At 46.6% G+C, this 18774-nt stretch overlaps 1 protein-coding gene across 1 annotated transcript in view; it reads left to right on the top strand.

Moving 5' to 3' along the window:
* The first annotated feature begins 711 nt into the window (after nucleotides 1-711).
* Nucleotides 712-18774, top strand: part of TADA2A (transcriptional adaptor 2A) — a 46510-nt gene continuing 28447 nt past the window's right edge. The window contains exons 1-2 of the mRNA XM_075589507.1: nucleotides 712-870; nucleotides 14363-14469. Coding sequence (XP_075445622.1) covers nucleotides 846-870; nucleotides 14363-14469 — 132 coding nt within the window. The 5' untranslated portion in view covers nucleotides 712-845. The remainder of the gene's footprint in view (nucleotides 871-14362; nucleotides 14470-18774) is intronic.

Consider the following 18774-nt stretch of genomic DNA (forward strand, 5'->3'; position numbering starts at 1 on the left):
CCCCAGTCCTCCCTGCTGCACGCGCGCCAGGCGGCATGGCGGTGCATGCAGAGACTACAGCCGCGATCGGCGGTCTGAAGGGGAGCTCTAGAGGAGCGTAGGGGCGGGACTATGACAAGGGGAATATACAAGGCATATCTGCCCGGCCATTGGTTGTGCACCGACCACATGACCGTGTTGCATACGCGTCACAGCGCTTTGCGCGCGCACACACAAACACACACACACACACAGCCACTGGGGTCTGCCCCATAGAGGGCTGTGCTGTGGTATGTGGCATGCATCGCCATAGCGCGCTCCGCCGTTACCACGGGGACTCAGCCTTACCCCCCTCCCCCCCATTCTACCTCCATGACCCCTGACTATTTCTCCATCCCCATCTCTTCTATTTAGTTCGTTATCTGTTTCTTGTCCCTCCCCCTCAATCCTAGTTTAAATTCAGATCACATCAAAACAATTAAACTGCTTAAAACATACACAAAAAAAAGCCATTACATCCATGTTATACTATAACCAGTGATATGTAATGTGTTTCCTATATTGTTCCTTGTTTATTTTCTTCAACAAAGTGTATTTAAATGAATCGCCGGGGCTATCCCCCTCCTCACGTGCAACGGTATTAACGTCACACAACAAGGCTCATTGCCTCTCTGGGAGAATCCCAATCTCTTGCTCACTGACGATACCTTCGACACTCCACTGCCCTCGCCTGTACATCCCTTTTCCTTGCCCTGGACTCCTAGCAGTCTCCCCCCTGCTCCGCGTGACGTCAGAGCCGGGGCGTGGTTGGTTGCGAGGCAGCGGGGGACCCGGAGCCTCTCGCCTGTCGGAGGAGCGGGAGAGACATGGAGCGGTTGGCACCTTACGGGAGTGAGTGTGGAGGCCGCGGGATATTGGGGGGGGGAAGAAGGAGGCCGCGCTGCACAGGTGCCCTTAGCGGGTGCTCTGCCCCGCGGCCGTGGTTTGGATGGCGCGTTATAAAGGGAGTTTGCACGTGTAGGAGCCTACAGCCACCCCGAAGAAGGGACCGATAACCGAGACGTCCCCGAGAGGTCTGCCCCGGCCCCTCCTGCAAAACTGATTTATGGATCAGTGGGGAAAAGCGGCACGTTATTTATGTTATCTTTAACCACTGGAGTGCCGGGGGGAGGTGTCAGGAACCCGTACATCCCCTGGCAGTTAAAGGGAGGAAGATCTCAGGTGTTGCAGGCACATGTAGTACTCCAGGGGTTAATAAATCGGGTCCGTTTTTTTTTTGTAGAGGAGTTTCTTATAAACGGCCCTCTTTGTAGGCACGCATTTTAACCCATTTGCTGCCAGAGGGAACTGTAATGCATTGTTCTGCCATACATTCCCATCTGCTAGTGTTGCATGCAATCCAACACATGCCATATTGTAAAGCCACCAGCTCCAGTTTTTGCTAATGGTGCACGTTGAGAATATTTTGTAACCTTACCCCTTGGTGCCTTTTTCATAGAGGCTGTTAATGAATTGGTCTTGTATTTCAATTCAACATCTATTATTGGAATTCACTTGTGTGTGTGTGATGTGGATGGAGACTGTGTACAGAGCTGTTGGGTTATTTAAGTGCAGTAGCATAGGATGGGCATATACACTTTCATTCAATGGAGAGTTTCTTGGCTGTAATGCTTGATCATCACCAAGGCACTTTAAAGCTGCTGCACACCCCCTCCCCCCCCTGAAGCTTTCATGAGTGTTCAATGTTAGTATCTTGTCCCATGAGCAATGTTCTTCTAGGGTTAAAAAAAAATATTGTTTTCTTAATCTCTGGCTTGTGATGTTACCATAGCAACCTTTAGACTGCAGTGGGCTCTGGGGGGGGAGGGTGTGAAGCGTTATTTTAACCTGCACAGTTAAGGCCTCGTTTATAGTGCATGCTTGCATGACCGCGTGACGTTGCGCGCCTGAAACATGCACTACAGTCATTGGGAGGAGTGGCCATGACGTCAAGTGAACGGTTCGCCCTCATTAGCTGAACCTCTCACGTGATGCGTCCGTCGCCCGGAAAAAAAATCAATTTCTGAGATATGTTTAAAATTGGCGTGCTTGGAAACGTTTGTCGCACGTGGTATGTGCGCGCTCAATTGACAACAATGCTATGTTTTGGCAGCGTGCGGCGTTGCACGTGCGCCACCATTATAATCACTGCTTAATATTTCAAATGCTTATCTCCCGAATGAGGCATCAGATTTATAGAATAAAAACAGTTTTGCAAAGGGCACGAAGAGTAAAAAGAAAAACGAAAGTCCCCAAAAATTGGCGATCAGTGTGGAATGCTGCTTTAATGAATAAGTCCCCTACAGGTGTAAGACTGCGTCCATGGTTCCTGATTGCGTGCTGAGGGAAAGCGGGTGCTTTCTCTGGCCTTAGACCGCGCGCCGTCCGGGGGCGTGTCGGGGGGGGCGGGCCAGTGACGTCACGGAGCTGGTTCGCCCTCATTGGGCGAACCGTTCATGTGACCGGCCCTGCGCTCCGGCGAGCGCCAAAACTAAATTCTCTCCTTTCTCCCCCCCCCCCTTCTCTCCTTTCTCCCCCCCTTCTCTCCTTTCTCCCCCCCCTTCTCTCCTTTCTCCCCCCCTTCTCTCCTTTCTCCCCCCCTTCTCTCCTTTCTCCACTCCCTTCTCTCCTTTCTTCCAACCCCTTCTCTCCTTTCTTCCCCCCATCTCTCCTTTCTTCCCCCCCCCTTCTCTCCTTTCTTCCCCCCCCTTCTCTCCTTTCTTCCCCCCCCTTCTCTCCTTTCTTCCACCCCCTTCTCTCCTTTCTTCCCCCCCATCTCTCCTTTCTTCCCCCCCTTCTCTCCTTTCTTCCCCCCTTCTCTCCTTTCTTCCCCACCCCTTCTCTCCTTTCTTCCCCCCCTTCTCTCCTTTCTTCCCCCCCTTCTCTCCTTTCTTCCCCCCTTCTCTCCTTTCTCCCCCCCCTTCTCTCCTTTCTCCCCCCCCCTTCTCTCCTTTCTCCCCCCTTCTCTCCTTTCTCCCCCCCCCTTCTCTCCTTTCTCCCCCCCCTTCTCTCCTTTCTCTCCCCCTTCTCTCCTTTCTCCCCCCCTTCTCTCCTTTCTCCCCCCCTTCTCTCCTTTCTCTCCCCTTCTCTCCTTTCTCCCCCCCTTTCTCTCCTTTCTCCCCCCCTTCTCTCCTTTCTCCCCCCTTCTCTCCTTTCTCCCCCCTTCTCTCCTTTCTCCCCCCCTTCTCTCCTTTCTCCCCCCCTTCTCTCCTTTCTCCCCCCCTTCTCTCCTTTCTCCCCCCCTTCTCTCCTTTCTCCCCCCCTTCTCTCCTTTCTCCCCCCCTTCTCTCCTTTCTCCCCCCCTTCTCTCCTTTCTCCCCCCCTTCTCTCCTTTCGCCCCCCCTTCTCTCCTTTCTCCCCCCTTCTCTCCTTTCTCCCCCCCTTCTCTCCTTTCTCCCCCCCTTCTCTCCTTTCTCCCCCCCTTCTCTCCTTTCTCCCCCCTTCTCTCCTTTCTCCCCCCTTCTCTCCTTTCTCCCCCCTTCTCTCCTTTCTCCCCCCCTTCTCTCCTTTCTCCCCCCCTTCTCTCCTTTCTCCCCCCCCCTTTCTCTCCTTTCTCCCCCCCCTTTCTCTCCTTTCTCCCCCCCTTCTCTCCTTTCTCCCCCCCCTTTCTCTCCTTTCTCCCCCCCCCTTTCTCTCCTTTCTCCCCCCCTTTCTCTCCTTTCTCCCCCCCCCTTTCTCTCCTTCCTCCCCCCTTTCTCTCCTTTCTCCCCCCCCTTTCTCTCCTTCCCCCCCCCTTTGTCTCCTCCCCCCCCCTTTCTCTCCTTTCTCCCCCCCCTTCTCTCCTTCCCCCCCTTCTCTCCTTCCCCCCCTTTCTCTCCTTTCTCCCCCCCCTTCTCTCTCCTTTCTCCCCCCCTTCTCTCTCCTTTCTCCCCCCTTCTCTCTCCTTTCTTCCCCCCCTTCTCTCCTTTCTTCCCCCCCCTTCTCTCCTTTCTTCCCCCCTTCTCTCCTTTCTTCCCCTTCTCTCCTTTCTCCCCCCCCTTCTCTCCTTTCTTCCCCCCCTTCTCTCCTTTCTCCCCCCCCTTCTCTCCTTTCTCCCCCCCCCTTCTCTCCTTTCTCTCCCCCTTCTCTCCTTTCTCCCCCCTTCTCTCCTTTCTCCCCCCCTTCTCTCCTTTCTCCCCCCTTCTCTCCTTTCTCCCCCTTCTCTCCTTTCTCCCCCCTTCTCTCCTTTCTCCCCCCCTTCTCTCCTTTCTCCCCCCCTTCTCTCCTTTCTCCCCCCCTTCTCTCCTTTCTCCCCCCCCATCTCTCCTTTCTCCCCCCCTTCTCTCCTTTCTCCCCCCCTTCTCTCCTTTCTCCCCCCCTTCTCTCCTTTCTCCCCCCTTCTCTCCTTTCTCCCCCCTTCTCTCCTTTCTCCCCCCCTTCTCTCCTTTCTCCCCCCCTTCTCTCCTTTCTCCCCCCCTTCTCTCCTTTCTCCCCCCCTTCTCTCCTTTCTCCCCCCTTCTCTCCTTCTCCCCCCCTTCTCTCCTTCTCCCCCCTTCTCTCCTTTCTCCCCCCTTCTCTCCTTCTCCCCCCTTCTCTCCTTTCTCCCCCCCTTCTCTCCTTTCTCCCCCCCTTCTCTCCTTTCTCCCCCCCTTCTCTCCTTTCTCCCCCCTTCTCTCCTTTCTCCCCCCTTCTCTCCTTTCTCCCCCCCTTCTCTCCTTTCTCCCCCCCTTCTCTCCTTTCTCCCCCCTTCTCTCCTTCTCTCCCCCCCCCTTCTCTCCTTTCTCCCCCCCTTCTCTCCTTTCTCCCCCCCTTCTCTCCTTTCTCCCCCCCCTTCTCTCCTTTCTCCCCCCCTTCTCTCCTTTCTCCCCCCCCTTCTCTCCTTTCTCCCCCCCCCTTTCTCTCCTTTCTCCCCCCCCCCTTTCTCTCCTTTCTCCCCCCCCTTTCTCTCCTTTCTCCCCCCCCTTTCTCTCCTTTCTCCCCCCCCTTTCTCTCCTTTCTCCCCCCCCCCTTTCTCTCCTTCCCCCCCCCTTTCTCTCCTTCCCCCCCCTTTCTCTCCTTTCTCCCCCCCCTTTCTCTCCTTTTCCCCCCCCCCTTTCTCCCCCCCCTTCTCTCCTTTCTCCCCCCCTTCTCTCTCCTTTCTCCCCCCCTTCTCTCTCCTTTCTCCCCCCTTCTCTCTCCTTTCTCCCCCCCTTCTCTCTCCTTTCTCCCCCCCTTCTCTCTCCTTTCTCCCCCCCTTCTCTCTCCTTTCTCCCCCCCTTCTCTCTCCTTTCTCCCCCCCTTCTCTCTCCTTTCTCCCCCCCTTCTCTCTCCTTTCTCCCCCCCTTCTCTCTCCTTTCTCCCCCCCTTCTCTCTCCTTTCTCCCCCCCTTCTCTCTCCTTTCTCCCCCCCTTCTCTCTCCTTTCTCCCCCCTTTTCTCCCTCCCCCTCACTTTGTTTGCCCCCGCACACCACACCACTTTGTTTGCCCCCGCACACCACACCACTTTGTTTGCCCCGCACACCACACCACTTTGTTTGCCCCCCCACACCACACCACTTTGTTTGCCCCCCCACACCACACCACTTTGTTTGCCCCCCCACACCACACCACTTTGTTTGCCCCCCACACCACACCACTTTGTTTGCCCCCCACACCACACCACTTTGTTTGCCCCCCCCCCACACCACTTTGTTTGCCCCACCACACCACACCACTTTGTTTGACCCCCCACACCACAGCAGTCTGTTTTGCCCCCCACACCACAGCAGTCTGTTTTGCCCCCCCCCACACACCACAGCAGTCTGTTTTGCCCCCCCCCACACACCACAGCAGTCTGTTTTGCCCCCCCCCACACACCACAGCAGTCTGTTTTGCCCCCCCCCACACACCACAGCAGTCTGTTTTGCCCCCCCCCACACACCACAGCAGTCTGTTTTGCCCCCCTCACACACCACAGCAGTCCGTTTTGCCCCCCTCACACACCACAGCAGTCCGTTTTGCCCCCCCCACACACCACAGCAGTCCGTTTTGCCCCCCCACACACCACAGCAGTCCGTTTTGCCCCCCACACACACCACAGCAGTCCGTTTTGCCCCCCATCACACACCTCAGCAGTCCGTTTTGCCCCCCCCACACCGCAGCAGTCCATTTTGCCCCCCCTCCTCCTCCCCTCTCTCCCCCTCCCCCTCCCCTCTCTCCCCCTCCCCCCTCCCCTCTCTCCCCCTCCCACCCTCCTCCACCCCTACCACCCTCCCACCCTCCCCCCTCCCACCCTCCTCCACCCCTACTCTTCCCCCCCCTCCCGGCTAGAAATCCTGTGTTTGGTGTAGTGACAGGGCATTAGAACCCGCTCTCTCTCTACCCATTGGTCAGAGCAGGGTCATGTGACCCTGCTCTGAGCCTGAAAGTATCTCTGCAGTGTCTCCTCAAGCACAAAGCTTGGGAGAGCGTGCGGGCACGAGTGCCCACGCACAGCGCGAGCGTGAACGGGAGGATTCCCATTCACAGAGGTAAGCGCGCCAAGCGCATAACGAGCCCAGCGCCAGCGGGGACTCGGCCTAACATAGCTGAATGTAGCTTTGGTTCTTATAGTTCCTATTGAGAATGATGGTATACCCAGTTAACGCTACGTTATGGTGAGCTTGAGTTGCGGTTGGGCAACTCCTAGCCCAACCTCAAAGCATTTTGATGTTGATTATGATTTAAAAATAAAAGAAAATTATATCAAATGTCGAGGCAGCTTGTCCATGTCAAAAATAAGAAATTCAGATTTTTCAGCCAACCTTGTTAACTCCATCACAGATTTTTTGTTTACACGAAAAAAGGGGAAATATTTTGTCAGAGGATGCAGAACTTGATACATTGTATTAGATTAGTATATGTGGCGTGACTCCCATTTCATTATAGCTAGCTCAGGTATTGCTCACTGACAGAAGTTGGGCTTAATGCATTTATGCAGAGATGTTCATAAAAACTCTTGGTGTTGATTTTAACAAAGAAAATTCCATTGTTTTAGTAGGCCACTAAGTTTTCTGCCCAAATACAATTGGCTGATAGGAATAATATATTTTCTGTCATGCACAGCACCATAAAGCTCCCACGATTTCCATTTTAAAGTAAGCTGGGTGTGTTTCCCCTATAGAAAAAAAATATAGAATATGCAGACAAAAAATGTTAGATTTTAGACTCCTCCCCCTGATGAAGTGTGTTCTGCACACGAAACGTGCGTAGGGTTGATGACGTCATCACGCTGGCGTCTCTGAGGGTGTTGGATCGTGAGACACATGCAGTGTCTATCTGGGGCTGGTAACGTTGTATCACATACTGTACTGGGATATACTTATCTGTTGGATTTACCCTATTATGTCATAGATCTAGCGCTTTCATGCTGCTGAGGTTTATTTTTCAACAGCCTTGGTTAACAGGACAGTTTTGATGCAGCTAATACATGAGGCAACATTATTCTAAGCATGCTGATTATAACATTTGTTTCTGCTTGAAGTAAGAGCTGTTTCTTAGGTCACCAATTGATGTAGTTATACAGGATTACAGATGTACTATTTAGCAATTGTGTAGTTAGGTCTCCACTATTTGTGATTTGTGGCCACACTGCACATATCCACGTATATATTTGTGATATACTGAGCATTTATGCTGTTACATTGGGGTTTATATGTCATCTGATACCTGGTATACTATGTGCCTATTAGGTGATTACACCAACAGGGGATTTTTTCCACTGCGTACCAACCACTGCATTTATTAACTGGTGTATGTTGAGGATAATAATCCTATTATTTGAGTCTTATCTCATCAATTGACTTACACCAGACAGGTCTCGATTCAACACCCCATAGGGGATTTTAGTATTTGTTCGTTTTGTGATTTTAAGTCGTCGCGGTTGTCATAATTAATAAATATTTTTAATTTTTATTTTTTGAATTATTGTTTTTTGTGAGCTCTTACCCACTCTAGTGTGTCACTAGGTAGGGGTGACTCTACCTCATATAGTGGGACAATTGGTATCCCAGGCTAATTTAGCTATTAATATTATTTTGAGTGCAGTTAACTGGGTTCTTTTCGTTAATTTTAGAGTTAACGTGTTGTGCTATACAGTACATATCTTTAACCCTTTGCACCCTAGTCTACAACTCTATAGGTATTGGGTTGAGCGTTGGGCCATTTCTTTAGTTGTTTTTTAGATTTTAGATATACAGTAATGCAGAAAAAAAGAAGCATGAGGAAAGGGCCAATGGACCGGAAACATTGCACTTTTTAAGTATGCGTCCAAACTGTATCATCTTATGGGGCTCTTCCGAGTTGTTGTTGTTGTTGTGCGTGTTTTTTTCCCTGCATACCTTGCAAGGGACACTCATTAAATAGCAGCAGCTTTTCAGCTGCTTTAAAATTTACATTGTTTACAGCAGCGGTGCGCAAACTGGGGGGTGCAAGACTGACAGCGGGGGGCGCGGGGTTTACAGAGGCCCCACGCGCTTTCCGAAGGCCTGGGAAGCGGCGAAGGCCTCTGTAAACGTCACTTACTTTGGCTCCTGTGGGTTCTTAGACGTGTCGCCATGGCAATGCGGCGTCATGACGCCGGAGCCGAGGTGAGAGAGGGGAACTGTTGGCAGGGGGCGCAGGGGAAAAAAATTGCGCTCCCCTGGTTTACAGGATATTTTTTTGTTCTTGATGTATTGTTGAGTTCTGATCCATCTTCTTTACTGATGTTTTTTCACCTATAAGCAGTGTTCGACAAATCACCCAAAAATCTACTCGCCCAACCAAAAAATCTACTCGCCACCTAGTCCCGCCCCCAGTACCGCCCCTAGTCCCGCCCCCAACCCCGCTTTAAAATAAAATATATAAATAAAATACATTATGGTGGGGTGATTGGTGGGGGGGTGGGATGATTGGTGGGGGGGTGGCGGGGGGTGATGGGGTGACACTTCTGGTATTAGAGACACACACACACACACACAGAGACACACACACACACAGAGACACACACACACACAGAGAGACACACACACACACAGAGAGACACACACACACACAGAGAGACACACACACACACAGAGAGACACACACACACACAGAGAGACACACACACACACAGAGAGACACACACACAGAGAGAGACACACACACACAGAGAGAGACACACACACACAGAGAGAGACACACACACACAGAGAGAGACACACACACACAGAGAGACACACACACACACACACTAGGTGGGTATTAATTGAAAGGGAGGTGGCCCACCTGTTCATCCAGGCCTTGTCCTCCACATGCCAGCTGAGGGTCGGGCAGCCAGGCGCGGGGGGGTCGGGCAACCGGACAAGCAGACGAGGGTCGGGCAGCCAGGCGGGAGGATCAGGGCCAGCGGAGGACAGCCGCACGGCAACACCAACATCCCCCATGAGAAATGTGTGTTCGTCTGTATGCGCATGCGCAGTCTGCTGCCAGCCTGCTTCCCTGCTCCCATTACCAGAGCGTGGGACGGAGGGGAAGCGTCTGGGCAGCAGCAGCCGCGGGATCCCCCCAGCCTACCTCCCGCGGGCGCATGCGCAGACTGCAGCCAGTGCTGCCAGCCTGCTTCCCCGCTCCCATTAACAGAGCGTGGGACGGAGAGAAAGCGCCTGGGCAGCAGCCGCGGGACCCCCCCAGCCTACCTCCCGTCCCGGGCAGCAAGCGGGGATCGGGGTCAGGGGGGGTTGGGGCTGAGCCAGAGCTGCCAGCCGGCCCTCTTCCCCGCGTCAGGCCAATCAGGAAGGGGGATTACTTATTTATTTAAAAAATCCACTCGCCAGCGGCCTAAATCCACACGCCACGGGCGTGTGGTTATCATTAATTGTCGAACACTGCCTATAAGTATTGCTGGACAGATTTATAGGTCTAGTTTGGAGGCAAATCCAAATTGCAAACGTTTACAACTTGTATAATTATAGTTCTTTCTTTATTACCCTTATATTATCAACAATTTGTAGCTAAAAGGGGTAAAATAAAATACATTTAAAAAGATATCAACCACACATTATATAAGTAAAAGTGAGTAAAAAAGTGACACAAACCCTCCACCATACAGCAAATAAAAATTTCGCTTGGGAGCGCTTTCACATGTCTCAGACAGGTCTGCAGCCCTGCTTCTCACCATGATCTCTAAGGCCTGTATTATGGGAAGTGCGTGCGCCTGTCGCCTTATGACAGTGTATCTAATGCAGACGCGCGTGGCAGCTGTGGAAAGACAAAGAAATGTTGCCATTTCCAGCGGCTGCTGTGTTGTGTGACACTGAGGCAATCACAGTTAGGCCTACTCATGTGACGTTATGGCCATGCCTCCTAGACACGCGTGTCATCGTTTGGCCTGAATGCATGCGCAAAGTCATGCGCACAAGTGTTTGCTATAATACAGATCTAAGGCTGCGTCCATAGTAGAACGCGCAAGCTTCCGCGCTCCTCAGTGACCCGGCGTCGCGCTGAAAATACAAACTTGTTTGTATTGCGAAGCGCCGCTCTCCCTGTAGCGCGCTCACTATGCGCATATGCATTGGCATCCTAGTAGCACGCAGCCTAAGCATACAGTGCTTCCACGGCAGCTTTGAATTCTGGGAAAGGACTTGCAAATGAGCAGTGTCACCATTTTTCTTTGTCCATTACAAAGATAATTTTATCTTAATTGTTACTTGTTTATTATGAAGAATGAATGTTTATTTTTGGGTACAATGTCTATATACAGAAGTTTACAAACCATATTATCCTCAAGAGTATGTAAGCCCCTAAAATTTGCTTACTAACAGTACAATACAAATGTATCCCTCTTACGACCAAAGTTTACTAATGACCGTGACACGTTCATGGGGGTAAATCTGAGTGGCTGTTGTGTTTTTGTACCAAAAATTTACACCTATGCATGTTATGACAGTTGGCTATAATAGATTTTTTTCTTGTATAGCATTGATGGTGTACACAGCATTGTACATAGTTTAAAAAAAAATAAAAAATATGGCTGTGGAGCTTACAATCTATATTTTTGGTGCCTTGGGCACAGGGGGATAAAGTGACTTGCCCAAGGTCACAAGGAGCTGCTCTCTATCTATCTGTATCTGTCATCATAACTCTGTGCCCAGGACATACTTGAAAATGAGAGGTCATTCTCAATGTATTACTTCCTGGTAAAACATTTTTATAAATAATAAATAAATGTAGCAGTGCACCAATTATATCTAGTGACTGCTTGGTAACATGATCTTCCCCAGAGAACTTTGCATCTTTGTCCTCATTGCTGCACTGACAGACATTTAGTGATCCCTTAAGCCGAATCTTCACCGATCGGTAACTTGGCCAATTACTTATCGTGTGAATTGTATTGATGCACATATTAAGGAGAAAAAAAAATGAAAAATACGTCAGCTTAGACTTCTGCTTTAACATGGTAAACTGAGACATAAGATACGTTTAATTTCTTCTAACTGCTCCCTTTCATGTGGAGTGTGGATGTCGCTGGATGTTCAACAATCGCTGCCAGAGCCGCCCCCTCTCTCCCTTACCTCTTTTGGTTTACTTATGAGGACAGGGTGGGATACATTTGACAAACAACCCTCCATCTTCCCCCCCCCCCCCCCCCATTTAGACACCCCAAATAAAAAGATTTACTGCTTTATTTAACACACCACTACTTAGAAAAGACATTATGGAACTAGAGAGAGTGCAGAGAAGAGCCACCAAATTTAATAAAGGGGTTGGGCAATCTAATTTATGTGGAGAGGCTAGCTAAATTAGATTTATTTACATTAGAAAAGAGTCGGGGACAGTACAAGGAGCTTTCAAGAGAACTATTGATCCCAAGGGCAGTACAGAGGACTCCGGGTCATCCCTTAAGGTTGGAGGAAAGGAGATTTCACAAGCAACAAAGGAAAGGGTTCTTTACAGTAAGGGCAGTTAAAATGTGGAATTCATTACCCATGGAGATTGTGATGGCGGATACAATAGATTTGTTGAAAAAAGGGTTGGACATCTTTTTAGAAAGGAAAGGTATACAGGGATATACCAAATAAGTAAACATGGGAAGAATGTTGACCCAGGGTGTAATCTGATTGCCAATTCTTGGATTCTGGAAGGAATTTATTTGTCCCCTTATGAGATATGATTAGATGATATGTCACTGGGTTTTTTTATTTGCCTTCCTCTGAACCAATAAGTATAGATATACTGTAGGATAAAAGTATCTGTTGTCTACATTTCGCATAGGTTGAACTTGATGGACGTATGCCTTTTTTCAACCTCATCTACTATGTAACTAATTTGCAAAGAAGCAAAATAAGCCAAATATCTGCTTTAAGCATAGTTACATTTGCTTAAGGAATTCAATTACTTTGTCATACTTTACAAAATATAGTTTTTGGTAGGCCATCAGGGATTGCGTCGTTAGGAGTAATTAGACTTGACTGATATTTTTTAGTTTTAAGGGATCAATTGCTTATATTTAAACTATTAAACATGGCACTGTGGTTGGTTCACTTTGGACCTAGACTGCTGCATGGAAGGTGGTGTCCAACATAGACCAAAGTAAACTGTTTCCTGGGTAAAAACCAGGGGATATTTAAAAAAATTTTTTTTTTAACATATTGTAACATTTGCGCGTGCGTGTAAGATTGTATTTGCGATGTTAAGGTAATTAGATTTATACTCGACTGCTGCTGTCAGAAATCCAGTGAGAAAAAATGTTAGACATAATGCAGGGTAAACTTCTGGTTACTACGTTAACTTTTTTTTTTTTTTTTTCACGGATTCAGTTTTCAATATGAAAAGAAAAGTACTTATTCTTCTGTGTTAAGAAAGGCATCGCTGCATTTTAACTTTATTAAACGGTCATTAGTTCACTTGGCTTCCACGCTGGACTTGTCCTCAGGTGCAGGACAGATACGAATCATTGGTGTCTCTTTCTCATCTTTCCATATAATGTTTGCATTGCATCCACTGGGATCCTTTTTACAGTCTCGCATCTCCATGCTGTCTGACACTCCAATGATGTGTCTACAAACCCTTGACGCATGCAACTGCCTTCATAGGATTTAGGATGTGGCCATGTTTAATGTATATGTCTGTGACGGAGTGGTCTGTAGGCAAGGCCAGTTAAGAGACCACAAATGCATTTTAGGGTGAATAAAAATGTTGAGTGGTTTATTTCTCAAAACATTTGGTACACTGTCCCTTTAAGGCAAAACACAAAGCATAAAAAGAAAGTCAGTGAAAAATAGGGAAAGGATCCCCAGTACCGTGCTCAGCTATATGGTATTCCTTGTAGACGTAGGTATATATCATATATCATAAGAAATAGCAAATTGGAAAAGCCGTCTTCTAAAACATGTGTGCCGTGTGTTCCATAAAGTAGACCCTTTCCTCTCTGTAGCGGGCGGGACCTGTATCTACCGGTACAATCAGTGAAAAATATCTGATTATCTAAGAACAGTTTGATGTCCCCCTAGGAAGTGTGTGGGTACAAGGAACATAAGCCCCAGAGCGCAGGTGAGCGGACTGGGGTACTCACGGTTAGGAGGTGTCGGCTGTTCCTTTGGCGTGCATCACGCTGGTAGTAGACAGATAGAGAAGTCCTGCGAGAGGTGAGCGGACTTTGATAAAGGGCAGACGCCTGAAACGCGTAAGAGATTTTTACTTACCCACTACCATGATGTCGATCATGCAATAAAGGATTTTTATTCACCTTGGTGTATAGCCCCTGCATTTGCTCTGCTGTGCTCCGCTCACCTCTCGCAGGACTTCTCTATAAAAAGAAAGGTAAGCATGTCGGGAAGCAATGGGTCCCTGGAGCTGAAATTAACGTAGTTCAGCTCCGGAGACCGGCTGCTTCAATCCTAAAACAAATTAATAAACAAAACATAAACAGCAACCTGGAGTGCTTCATTTAAGGAGGGTTTCCTTTATATTTTTTTAGAAATCCCGCTAGGTGGGAAGCAGGGGTCTTCAGATTCTGAACCGCAATAATTGCAACTCCTGGACCCCTTGCTTCCTGAGATACTTATCACTAAAGCTGCTGCCGGTATCTCAAATCTGTCTAAAAGTCCTGCTCCCGTGTCACACGGGCCAATAAGAAGCTACAAGGGATGACGTTGCAGCTTACTGGTGGGACTTTCAAACGGGCATTTTCTGTGTCCAGTCGGAGCTGCTGTTGGCAGCCCCTTTATAGGTTAAGTATCACTGGAAGTAAGGGTCCCTGGAGCTGAAATTAACATGGTGCAACTCTGGAGACTCCCTGCTTCCTACCTAGTCACACAAAATCTCACTTTTTTTTATAATTTTACATTTTATTTTTTGTACATTTTGTACTATAGATATATATATTTGTACATGTTATCTGTGTTTAAATGGGTGTAGAATGATTTGTAATGGTCTCTTGCTGATATGGAAATAAATGTGATTCCAGATGATCCTTTTGACAAACCACCTTGCCGAGGATGCTCTTCGTACTTGATGGAACCATACATTAAATGTGCTGAATGTGGACCTCCAGCGTTTCTCCTTTGCTTACAGGTAAATTACGTTTTGACACACACTGTATCTATCTATGCTTGAAGATTACTTAATGCGTAATTACATACTGTAATGTGAAAACTTTTAGAAAGTCGTAATATGATATGAGTTACTGACACTAATTTTATTTAAAATATTTTAAAACACATGCTGTAAAACAAATGTATTTTAAGGAAGTGTATGCACTACTGTTGTATGTGTATCTACATATACCCCCTTTTTAACTGGTTTCCTTACTTGGGCACAGTAACACAGTTTTAAATGAGCATTAAGATCAATGCATCTTTCTCCATCTATGCTTCTAAATATTCTACAATTCCATTATCTTTTAAAGTCATTTTTATATATGGGACTCCAAACGAAAAATGAATATACTGCAGTATTGAGATGACCGCATGTCTTTGTGCATTCTAAATATAGTGCCTCAAATGGGACAAAAAGTAGTGACATTTCTGCAAGTGAGGACTTTCCTGTTTATTATTTCTCTGGGATAGATTCCAGTGGAGTCAGTGGCTACCACATAAAATCAATACGTCTAACCTTGGATTGTTAGGGGAGTTTGCAGCAGCAATTTCCCTTGTTTTAAATTTGTTTTTATTATTTTTAAATCCTGCTTGAACAAAGTCACGTGGTTCATCACATTTTTCATTGTCCTGTATGGTATGTTGACATCTTTATGATGTTAACTTAGTTGTCACTCCAGGCGCATCATAATGATACAAACTTAGAGAGAAAGGATCCCTTTGTGTGGCACTAAAGAGGCACCCTAAATTAAAAATATGCTTTATTAGTATTGACTAAAATAATACTGTTTGGACATAACGACGATAAACGGAACAAAACGAATAAAATCAATTAAAAATGACGGAGGGCGTATATGTGCTACTGATCAAGCTAATTTAGTAGTATGTATAAATTGCAACTTTAAAGCTCATGATCTGTACAGGTAGTACATATAATTAATTATCGAAGTGAATATATAGTCGTTTAGCCACTTCGTGTCCTATCACTGATGGCCTATGAATCAATGAGTTATACTTCAACTGTGAGATAATCAGTATACCCTGTTTTCTTTTGTATAGTATCATAATAGTAACCAAGATTTGTAAGTAGGAACCCAGAATAAGAACCTCTTACCACTAAACTGTTGCAGAGTAAACTGTTTAGTTGAGTTTGTACTTAAAGTAGCACTTCAATAAGTTTGCGAAGTGGCTACAATCGTACTTAACATCAATGTAGATGTTGACACTAGCAGCAGTGTTTGTAACACTGTTAGATAACTTGTCACAGTCCCTGAGAATATATCAACTGCCGTTAGTATAACAACAAAATTGGTTAGAGTGCTGTTGCTGCCCACGACTGCAGTCTGCGAAGCACTCCAACCCAAAACGCGCCGGCGTCACCTAGGGAAGTGACGTCAGACGTACCTGATGTACGTTTCGCCTGCGTGGCTTCATCGGGGCCGGGTTCTAAGTGGATACAGTTAGGTTGTTTTATACTCAATTGTCGGTATGGTAATTGGTTGCTCCGAGCAGCTCATTGGTCCTGATGTGTCCAACAGACGTTCAGGTAAAGTGTTACACACGCCCACCATGACGCTGCTGATACGCTGTTAGGGATGTGTAAGGCTTGTGTACCTATCCTCCGAATATTGGCTACAAGGAGGGAATACGCATAGTGGATTGGTTTTCTTAGAGACACTTGTGATAGCCATTCCTCAGTTGCCATAGACATCACAATACACAAAGATGTATTCACTGTTCTCCGCTCCAATGTTTACAGTCATCCTAGGATTAAGCGAGCTTGGTTTATTTGTATTTGAAATTGGGTATTCTAACGTGTGTTCTGCACCACCTAGTGTCCCCCGATGTACAATAAAGTTATTCTTGTGTTGTCTAAACTAATCTTCGCACCTCATTATTGCTGTAATATGCAACCCTGAAGGTAAGTGTTGTAGCATATTAATACTGAGGACACGAGGCACTAGTCCCTGATATTTAGCCTTATCTAATATACATAAATAGGTAGTATAGTATCAGAATGAAAACATGTCACTTGAGCTCTGATCTTTGTGATAATCCTGTGGCTCTGCTGATAAGTCTAGCATTATGTTCTAAGATCTAGATCGTGATTCTCCATCCAGCCTAGTTGCTAAATTAATTTATTATTGCAACGATCCTTAATAATGCATAGCTGTATAGTTGACCTTATTCAGTGATGTAATATATTTAGTTAAAAAGATGATGTTGGTCAATACTGGAAAGGGAGAGATCCCCACCTAGCCAGATATATTGTGGTTCTATGGTAACCATATTGATGCATGGTGAGGTGTACTGAAGATCACTGTAGGTTTATGTATCATTGATTGTCGGGGTTAGATAAACTGAGTAAATAAAAAGCCTTCATTCAACCCTACAAGTGCTAATGTGGATAAGGTGTAAATCCACCGGGATTCCTTCTGTAGAAGATTCTTATCCTAGTTGCCACCCCTATTAGCAGGAGGGACACTATCAATTCCTTGAAAGGACAGTACATTAACGTTTCCTTGATGTTTTTCCCTCACATGCCTTGACACTGGGGTATCCAGGCTATTTTTAATGGACCTGATGTGTTCCAGGACACGTCTACGGAATTCCCTGGCTGTCTTGCCGACATACTTAATGCCGCAGCAGCAGATGATGAGGTAGATGATCCTGGAGGGTTTGCAATTGAAAAAGCCACGTATAGTGTATTGTTTGCCTTTATTTTCAAACATTTTGCTTGGTTTTACGTTTTTATAGGCTTTGCAGGATCCACACTTAGACGTGCCTGTAGTTTTAAATGAAAAAAAAATGTGCAAATACACACGCACCTTGGTGCAATTGGGGTGCGCTAGGTGTGGCCACAGGCTACTGCATATAGGTATACAAAGTTGTAAATAGTGACTTAGGGGTGTGGATTATAGACCAATGTTGTTCTCCAGACTACGGACTCACCAAATCAATAACAATATATAAAAACAAGGACTTGAATACTAAAAACCATAATTCATAAAACCTAAACAACAAGAGTGTATAAATAGTAAAATGTATAAAGATGATAACCACTGATAGCTCTTATCCCTTATGGAGATGCAGACCAGAAGCTAAGCACAGATAGATAATGAAATGAATCACCCCCTGTCAGTCCTTTGGGTCACCAATTAGGTTAGAGTGCACTCTGACAGGTGGGAAAGATTGATACTCTGTCTTTCTGTAGTATGAGGTGATCTTCTTTTAGGTGAAAGAAATGCTGCCCCACAAGGAGAGGATACCACTCCTCTAGTTTAGAGAGAACCTCAAATAGAAAGAAAAAGAATGTGAAGGGCGCAATTTAACTTGTCTGTATTATTAGGTGGAAGCCATGTTATCGATGGTTCAGGCTTAGAACTTTGAAAGTAGCTGTGTACAAGGGCATCTTTCAAATTCCTTGAACGTCTGCTTACCATATCTGGTACATCATTAAGTACTTCACTCAAATCACTGTCTTCCAGTAGTATGTGCCAGTGTTTCCTATATTCTTTTGATGTCATGCTACTGAGCACTGTAAGTGCCTATACATCTAATACTACTTTTTTTTTATCTTCAACCTTCTTTTTATCTTGCAGTAATGATGATCTTGGTGTTACAAGAGCTTTATGATAAGCTTTCTTACTATTCTTATGGCTATACCCACGTTTTAAAAAGTGTTTTTTCATCTGTTCTGCATGCAGTTTAAAATCGCTTATCTCAGAGCAGTTCCTCCATAGTCTCAGGAATTGCCCAGTTGGTATACCCCTAATTAGGGGGGCAGGATTGTGGCTATCTGCTCTGAGGTAGCTGTTTCTTAGTGTGTTAAAGTACTGATTACACCTTCCAAGTTTATATTTACACAGAACTCCAGAAATATGATACTTTTATCACTTATCTCATATGTTAGTCTTGGGTTGTGGGTATTGGTGTTCAATACCTCTACAAACCTAAGGAACAGATCTCTGCTTCCCTTCCATAGAACGAGCACGTCGTCTATGTAGCGAATCCATAGAATTATACTATCCGTAAGTTCTTGTACATGATCACTCTGGACCGTCTGTTTCTCCCACCACCCCAGGTACAGGTTTGCATATGTAGGGGCACATGTAGTACCCATTGCAGTCATCTATACATGGAGGTAGATTTTTTTTTTGGTTGAACATGGAATAATTGTGTCAGTACAGAGAGTAAAAGATCACATACAAAGTGGTTGTGATTTGAATGTAACGTGCTTCTTGTATGTAGGAAGTAGGATGCCGCCTGTATGCCCACCGGG

This window comes from Ascaphus truei, chromosome 3, assembly GCF_040206685.1.
Source record: "Ascaphus truei isolate aAscTru1 chromosome 3, aAscTru1.hap1, whole genome shotgun sequence".
Classification (NCBI taxonomy): Eukaryota; Metazoa; Chordata; class Amphibia; order Anura; family Ascaphidae; genus Ascaphus; species Ascaphus truei.